We start from the raw sequence: 9,148 nt of genomic DNA on the forward strand, positions 1-9,148 counted from the left end.
AGCAAGCATCCAATCCGCAAATCAGGCACGCCCCAACGTACTGAAACGCACATGCACTTTATCAAGATCTTTTACAGTAATTGCATCGTACTAATATATCATCTGTTACATCTTGTCCCGATTTTTCCATAATGTTTTTTCTTCCATTCTCCCGTTCCTACTAAGGAAACTCTAGAATAATTAGTAATTGCGTGTTTATTTATAAAGAAAAAAAGAAAGAACTAATAATAAAGGAGCAAGAATAAAAGTTGAAAAAAAACAGTTTTGGATTTGGTAGGGAGAAAAAAAAAAAGATGCATGTCTGAGGTCTGGTAAGAATGACGTTATATATGTAGGTCAAAGAATGAGTTCAACGCAACCGGAAAGGTTCACGTATATGCTCAACTCACCACGTTGCCCAAGTGACGTCACGTAACACTATTCTCAGTGACGTTACTGCATTACCTGGTCTAAGAATAGAACTCTCGTGTTATATATATATATATATATATATCGAGAAGGAAAGTGTACTACTATCATTGATTCAATGCAATTGGTTCTTACTTTATACCCTTTTTCCGATGATTAAGTAATGCTTGTCCCAAAAGCATGATTAATTATTTCACAGAAATGCTAGGATATTCAATGAACCATCAAATTCGATCGATATGGATGGTATGCACAGGGAAATGCAGTAATACACTTCGAAAATGAACTGAAATTTTCTAAAATTCTATTACTTACAATCGTAACATTGATAAAGTCAGATTTTTGTCTTAAAAGCATGATTAATTATTTCACAGAAATGCTAGAATATTCATTGAACCATTCAATTCGATCGATATGGATGGTATGCACAGAGAAATGCAATTACACGTTTCGAAAATGAACTGAAATTTTCTACAATTTTATTACTTACAATCATAGTATCGTAGGAAATTTTCTATCAAACCCTTTAGGGTTGGTTAAGGTTCTGTACGAACAATTAACCCGTATAAAAGGGTTTGTATCGAAGATATAACGTTTACTATTGGCGTGAAAATTTATTGAATTCGCAATAATAAAAAGATGGAAACAAAAAACACTTTATATGTATTGCTCTAACGACTGTGAATCTATTTTTTTTTTTTTTTCTATTTGTTACAGAGTTCGCGTCGAGTATTACGTTAACGAGAATACCTTCAAGGAACGGCTTCAGTTATATTTCATCAAGAACCAACGATCGAGTGAGTTAATCCATTCTACGATTCCATTTCTAATTGCTAGCTACACTTTTTTCAACCCTCCTACGCACGCATTTACAGAAATATTAGCGTTGATTTGTGAAATCTATTAATTCGTTAAATAATTAACTATTAAATGTATTCATTTGTAATCATATCAGATCAATATACTACTTTCAATAATCGTTAATTCGTAAAATTATTAACTATTACATTTATTTAAAATCACACATCTCTCTCAAATCAATATTATTTTCTATTAAAAATAAGATAATAAATATAATATTACGTTTATACAATCTTATATATATATATATATATATATATATATATAAGTAGAATGCATTAGAGTATTAAAATAATTCTTAATTAATCAATAGAGAGAAGTGTCTATAATGTTATTTAAAAGCTCAGAGTATAAGTTTCGTGTACCGTCTTCCTCGAAATCCATCGTTGAACTATATCAATATTTTTAATAAATCAATTCATTAATTATTAATCCCGAGAAAAAAAAAGGAAATTTCGTATGAGTGCATAAATGTAAGTATTATAAATGCATATAATACGATGATAGTGGTTAGAAAGTTAATTAGACTATCGGATCCATTGTAAGGATTTACCAATGATCTATTAATATAAATTCTAATCGGATTTATTCGAATAACGTAAAGGGTACCAAACCATTTCGTATGTATTGAACTATCAGAGAAATTCACTCGGTCGTAATAACGGGAACGTCAATGGCCACGAATTTCAGGCCTAAATTCTGCCTACTAGATGCTTTTAGTATTTCGACGATATTACCTATCTGTTATCAACGTTTCACAATCGTAAAGCATAGAAATCGTCATCGTATTCGCATTAACCTTACCGCAACGAATAGTCATCGCATAGGTCGTGACCACGCCGATATAAAAGCTCGTAAAATACTTGATTACGCGAAATTTGATCGAGAATAAAGATAATCGGAGAATAATTTAGTTTAATACTTGTTTGATACTCAGAAGGTTTTTAAAAGTATCTGTCATTTCAACTCAATAATACCTTTGCATGTATTATATACTTTATTTCGATTGTTTCTTCCCCTATTTCGTGACAATAAAGTAAAACCCTTCGTGTTCAAGATCTTATTATTTTCTGTTTTTTATTTATATTTTTATATCAACTAATAAATTATACTATTATTATTTTGTTTCTATATAGGGATGAAATATTGATTAGATTACGCGCGACGTGTTTCTAGAATTTATCGAAAGCAACATAAATTTAGTATTATTTTAATACACCAATTTAATATGTTTTCAATATCATACGTCAAATCTAGCAATGGGATTAACATTGAACACCGTTTTATTTTTAAATATTTGAAAAATGTAATATCTTTTGTGTCGATATAATTGACAAGACTGTATTATAACGTTTGTTTGTTAGTTTGTTTGTTTCTATCGATGCGTGTCGATTAATTTTACTAAGTTATTCAATATTTAAACGCGTACAACTTTGCGTGCCACTTAAACGATTAATCAAATATTCATAGAATGTTATTTCGAATAATTTTCCCACCCCCTTCTTCTCTCTCTCTCTCTCTCTCTCTCTTTATCTTTTTCTTTTTCCTGACAACAAATAAATATGATTAATCTCGTAATGGTTCGTACTATAATGTTCAATTTTCCCCGTTTATTTTATAACGAATCTTTGTAATCTAACACAGATCACCATCAGCTATGACACTTTTTTTTTTTTTTTTTTTTCTTTTTGCGATGACACGTTGGACTATAATTCTAATATTGCACGTCGCGTTTGCCAACGGACAGATTCTATTATCGTAGATTTTTCATACGCGATATATTTCACAACGAACAAAATATTTTGACAACTAATAACTATACATTTGTATTATAGCTACAGGTATATGTACAACAGGTTAGGTGCATAAAAAAAAAGAAAAAAGAAATAAAAGAGATACTAATTAGTTTCGTTCAATCGTGACGTATTGAGTCGCGGGGAAATAAAAAACAAAAAAAAAAAAACAGAGAAAAAAAGCACATTTTGCTCGACGATACATTTCTCTTTTATGGGGGGTGGGAGAGTGAGGAATATAAAGGTGGAAGGGAAAATAAATAATTATTATTTCGAAACGCGGGTAACGCACATTTAACGAGCTCGTCATTCGTAAATATGAAATTCGATAAAATATATTTTCTAATGACAGATGATCTCTCTCTTTCGAAAACGATGTTATTATTTTACTTTTATATAATACGCGCGATACTTTTTATTATTATTATTATTATTATTACATTTGTTTCTATCGTTAAATATTTATTCGAGATTTTTGTTCTTGTTTTTCGTTCATTCGTTCGTTCGTTCGTTCGTTTGTTTGTCAAAAGATTGAAGTGTCATGATGGTTGGCAATAGTCTGTGCTAGACGATTTACTATTTCAAAAGGTGCTTGCAAGTGGCAGCAGCCAATAGCAGATATCACAAGGAAGTTGTTTTCTCGCACCTTGCAAGGGCCAATACAACCTATCCATACCTTTACCTACGCGTTACAGAAACGCAATATTGATTTCAATCGATATTCCTGCCAATCTTAGTTTTCTTTCGAACTTCCATTTCGCTTAACCTACCCCATCACCACCACCAACCACCCCCATTCCATATACGAACAAAATCTTATCTTTTCTTGTTTTTTTTTGCCTATAGAAAAATCGTTCTCCCTTAGATTGACATTGTTTACTTTGATTTATTTCAATTTCAGGTTTAAGAATACGACTGGCCAATCTTTTCTTCAAACTTCTGACATGTTTCCTTTACATATTCCGAGTTATAATCGACAACGATCCAACCTTCGCAGCATGGTGAGTTCTTATCTTTGTTTTTTTTTATATCGATGAAAAATAATTCAATCAAATTAATATCATACAAATTTGTTTGTAGAGGAAATAATTATAAGAAAAGAGAAACCCGAGTCAACCTTCCCACCCTCCCCTACTCGTTAAAATCCTTTCGGTAAAATCTCGTAGTTGAAATAGATAATAAAAAAATAAAATCGTGGAAGGGATTATTAACCAACCAAAAAAAAAAAAAAAGAAAAGAAAATAGAAAGATTTCTATTCTTTTCAAACGGGGATTTCATTAAAATACCTTAATCGGCCCTTTAGGACAATTCGGTCGGTTTCAGGAGAATCCACCTCAAACCGGTAATCTTCATTTCTCGTTTAAAAACGAAATAGCGTAACTAAAGGAAAATGTTTCCCTTTTTAACCTAGAATCATGGGGGTTGGGGGCGGGGGCAGGGGGTAGGCTATTCCTGTTCACGATCTTAACGCAATATTCATGCGCACGATTACGATACTTTGTTGCAATGCAACATCGCTGTGCAAAATAAGAGTCCGAGATAAGATTGCAGGAAACAGTAACTGCAATAGCAGTAGGAAAACGTTTTAGAATCTTATTGCTCGACCGTGTAAAAGCTCCCTTTACTTTCCCCCCATTCCCTCCTAGCCCCTATCTCAAAAGCATATTCCCCAAAGTATTTTCCATTGGTTGCTTGCTTTTTCTTCTTTTTATCAATCCTTTCTTTTTCCTTTTTCTTTTTTTTTACTTTTGTTGATTTCTTTTTTTCCACAAACCTCCCCTTCCCAACCCCCATACTAGACACTACCCATTTTACCTAAACATTTCAGTTCTTTTTGTCCTTTCAGTTACGGATGTATGCCAGGAAACAAAACGGAATTTCTGGCTTCCCAAAATTTAACCGAAGAAGAATTTCAGGAACATCCAACCATCAATTGGGATGCAATCTTATGGGTAAGAAGGCCATTGGAACTTTGGATCGTACAGGTGATCCTAGCTATGGTTTCGCTCACGGAAGCCTTGTTACTTGCTTATCTTGGCTACAAGGTACGTGTCTTTTCGTTTTATTATACCTATGCGTTTTGATATCCGTTTATGGTTTTTCTCTCTCTCTCTCTCTCTCTCTCTCTCTCTGTTTCTTTTTTTTTTTCTTCTTTATCTCTATTTCCATCGTCTTTGGCTGTTCGTCGTCGTTGCATGAAAAATCTTTCCTGTCGCTTGTTCGTACTGATAATACTACAAGAATTTGTATATTGATTTTTCTTTCTTTCTTTCTTTCTAAACAATTTTGTTTTCTGATTCGTATCACCGTAATTACATGTCGAATATTTTCCGTGCTTATTTATTCGAATCTACGTTATAATATATTCTATATGTATATATATTATAAAATTTTTTCACGATAATTTGATTATCATTCTCTTCGTAAAAAATATTTCTTTCATATTTTCTTTTATATTACGATCACGGTGTATGATATTTTAAACGCTTTGACGCTTTTTATCGATAACAATTGGCCATCGTCGTTCTGCAATTTCTCATTGTTTATTATATTTCGTATAATAATTATGATTTTCATTAAACCGAAATTATGAATTTGAGAAGATTGATTTTAAAACTCGTACAAATATATATATATTAAATATGAAATCAATTAACTTATCGACATTGGATCGTTTTTCGAAAAATATGATTATTTTAAATCATGCCGGTTGTACGAATTCGAATGGATTACAACGCAAAATCTCATTATATCGTAATTATACGAATCCAACGGATTAATCTGAATTCAACGAAGTGATTTCTGACTATTTAATCACTAGGTTAGTTTGTTGAGTTAATTGGAGCGGTTAGGTGGAAAATCAAATGAACCTATGTATGCGTGTGAGAAACAGAGAGAGAGAGAGAGTACACACATAACGGTGTTCTCGTTTCTCCGATGCTACTTACGATTCCGTTTGCGATTCGTAAGGCTTTACCTGAAACGATTCCATCCGGAAACTGTAGGTATATTCGAAATATAAGCCTGGGTTTAAAGGTAGGGAAAAAGAAAGGGTTGTTGATACTGGGGTTGATGCTAAGAGGTGATGGTGGTGGTGGTTGGTGGTTGGTGTTGAGAGGAAATTCTTAAATGGCAAAGCACGTTGGAAACGTCCGAGTCATAAATACCTTAAGTTATCTTACTGTTAATCAAGCAACACTATAACGTGTCTGACATATACTTAGTATTAAATCTACCAACACTCTTCATGTATACTTATTTCTAACGTGACCAATCAAATGATCGCTTTACAAAAAAATATATATATATATATATATATATATATATATATATTTTTATATAGAATGAAATTGTATAATCCAATTGGATAACGAACGATATATTTTTCTTTTATNTCGGAAAAAGGGTATAAAGTAAGAACCAATTGCATTGAATCAATGATAGTAGTACACTTTCCTTCTCGATATATATATATATATATATATATATATATATATTTTTATATAGAATGAAATTGTATAATCCAATTGGATAACGAACGATATATTTTTCTTTTATATCTAGATAATAAATAAATAAGTGTACATTTTGTATGCAGTTTACAAATTGCAAGATTTTTAACCAAAATTTAAAGGACGTGGTCATATTTGTTTTGTCATGGTAGATTTAATGTTTGGAAAAATTCTAATCCAATGTTATAAACTTTCGAAAGATTTTAAAGGTATGAAGATTAACTTGCCCTTGCCCTCCTCCCCAACATCCAAATATCTTCCTAATGTATATATACCTTCTTACGTATATATATATATATCTATGTATATGTATTAGTGGGCCATCGCGTGTCTCTCGCTAAACGCATTTCCACCTGTCGCTTACGATTCCCCTAAGTTTCTCATTTCGCTTGGCTTCGTTGCTCAGAGAATTCGAGTGAGACTTTACGTCTTGTAAGTGGAAACTTGCACCTCGTTAATCGAGTTAAACGCAACCAAGCGTAATGCGATTAAACGTCTTGGAAATATTTCTCGATATTCACTCGAAAACGGATAGAGGATAAGGGGAGGGGGAGAAAGGGTCGATTATATTCTCGTAGAGTCCCTTGTCCTAACACAAATCAAAATTTCTTTACGTTAGTGTATATTTTTATTCTAATAATTATTCGATTCGATGATGCATTTTGATACACATCACAAACGAAATTTATTCTCTGTATTGTATTTGATATAATGATTGATTGTTTTGAGAATTATTGTTAATGATACGTATATCGAATATTTATAAAATCATTTTTTTAATAATAGAAATATTTCAAAATTTATTATTGGTATCAATGAATTTGTTTTTATTTGTATGACATAATGAAAAATATTTGATGAAATTCATTTCTTTTCCTTTTTTTTTTTTTTTTTTTTTTAAGTGGATAGAGAGATATTCTTATTTCATTCATTTTTTTCAAACATTTAATTTATCTTACTTATTTCTCAAAACGCATAACGAATGTTAGTTTTAAATGAAATTCATCGATTCTCGCAAAGTTCAAGATTTTAAGCGTCCTACCCTGACGCATTAACTACTAGACATGGTAAACTTTCATTCTCCTGAGACTGATTCAGCTCGTTCAATATTCCTATCTTCTTCTTTTTATTCTTCTTCTTTATTTTCTTATTTGTTGAAGTTTAAACAGGCGATTCGAAAAAAAAATTAGAAGTTTAAGCTAACGCTGTTGGAATAATTTGGTGCATAATTTCTAACCAACTCGTTCTAACAAAGAAATTTCATTCTTTGTTCGTTCGATTCATATTTTCATTTTCTCGTATTTAATTAATCAACACACAATGGTTATTTAATAAAATTTAAGGAAATACATTAAACAAATTATTTTATTTGAAATGGAAAAACCTGATAATCCTTCTTGATTTTTTTTTGGTTATTGTTGTTAACAATTAAGCATACGTTCGCAATGAATTAATTGAAAATAATATTTAAGACGAAAAGAGTATTAATAAATTAAATTAAAATAATTTTTCTAAATTATATATAAATCCAATATCGATAGTATTCCAAATCTGACATGGAAGATTTGCTTTAGGAAAATCCATCATAGTTGTCTGTCTCTCGTACGAAACATGAAAGGAAGAATCTTGAACGTTTTAAAACGTTAAACCAAACTATCCAGGAAAAAGAATCGACCCATCTCGGAAGAAGGAGCTTTTGCTTTAGCTAGCTTACTTGCAAGCTTGAAAGCTTTACGATGGATAACTGAAAATCTACACCGAGGTCTTGCATATAAATGAAAATTTTACCAATGTTCAAGTACAACGTGTCGTCGAGAAACAAACCGTTTCCCCTACCCCCTCCCCCTCCTCCCACCTCCCCTCGTATATATAATAATATTTTTATTTAAATATTCTATACATTTTACGAGATTACGTAATTTAAGTAAAACCTATCGTAATTAAAATATACATATATTTTTTTATTTGTTTTGTCGTATGATAAAAAAAGAAAAGGGTGAATAGTTTTGTTAAATAGAAAAAAAGAATGTGTCCCTTAGGAGAGAACGATAATATTATATGAATTTTTATTCGCAAAGTGCAAAGTGTTCTGGATGGACAAAAAAAAAAAAAAAAAAAAAGAATTTGCGTGCAAGCGGTGTTTTCTTATTCTCGTCGAACTTATTGTTGCAGTTATAGTATCGATTATCCTTTTGAACAACAATAAAAAAAAAATTTGTTATGACTTTCGCGTTTCTAGACAACAGGGTGGCGGTATGTTTTTTGTTCTACGAAATAGCTGCGAATAAATATTACACTTTTTTTTTTTTTCCACGTTAAAAACTTCGCTTAATATAATCCCTTTAAATTGAAATAATTTGATAATGACCCAAATCCATTATTTATTTTCTATCTACTGTAAATTTTATCACGGTCAACGAGACAACAAAAATTAAATAAAAATATTAAAATGGGCTCGTACACACAAACTTGTGCCAAATGAAATGGCTCATTTATATTTCTCAAAAAAAGCTATAGGAACGATATTTTAATTTCGTTATTTTAAAAACGTGTATACACACACACACACACAC

General features: G+C 31.2%; 1 protein-coding gene across 1 annotated transcript in view; it reads left to right on the top strand.

The window, feature by feature from the left end:
• The first annotated feature begins 343 nt into the window (after positions 1–343).
• Positions 344–9,148, top strand: part of LOC106789534 (potassium channel subfamily T member 2) — a 34,412-nt gene continuing 25,607 nt past the window's right edge. Inside the window, exons 1-5 of the mRNA XM_014753832.1 lie at positions 344–411; positions 608–673; positions 1,126–1,205; positions 3,964–4,063; positions 4,910–5,108. Of these exons, the coding sequence (XP_014609318.1) occupies positions 344–411; positions 608–673; positions 1,126–1,205; positions 3,964–4,063; positions 4,910–5,108 (513 nt within the window). The remainder of the gene's footprint in view (positions 412–607; positions 674–1,125; positions 1,206–3,963; positions 4,064–4,909; positions 5,109–9,148) is intronic.

This window comes from Polistes canadensis, unplaced genomic scaffold (assembly GCF_001313835.1).
Source record: "Polistes canadensis isolate GaletaPanama2010 unplaced genomic scaffold, ASM131383v1 scaffold_189, whole genome shotgun sequence".
In the NCBI taxonomy this organism is placed as follows: Eukaryota; Metazoa; Arthropoda; class Insecta; order Hymenoptera; family Vespidae; genus Polistes; species Polistes canadensis.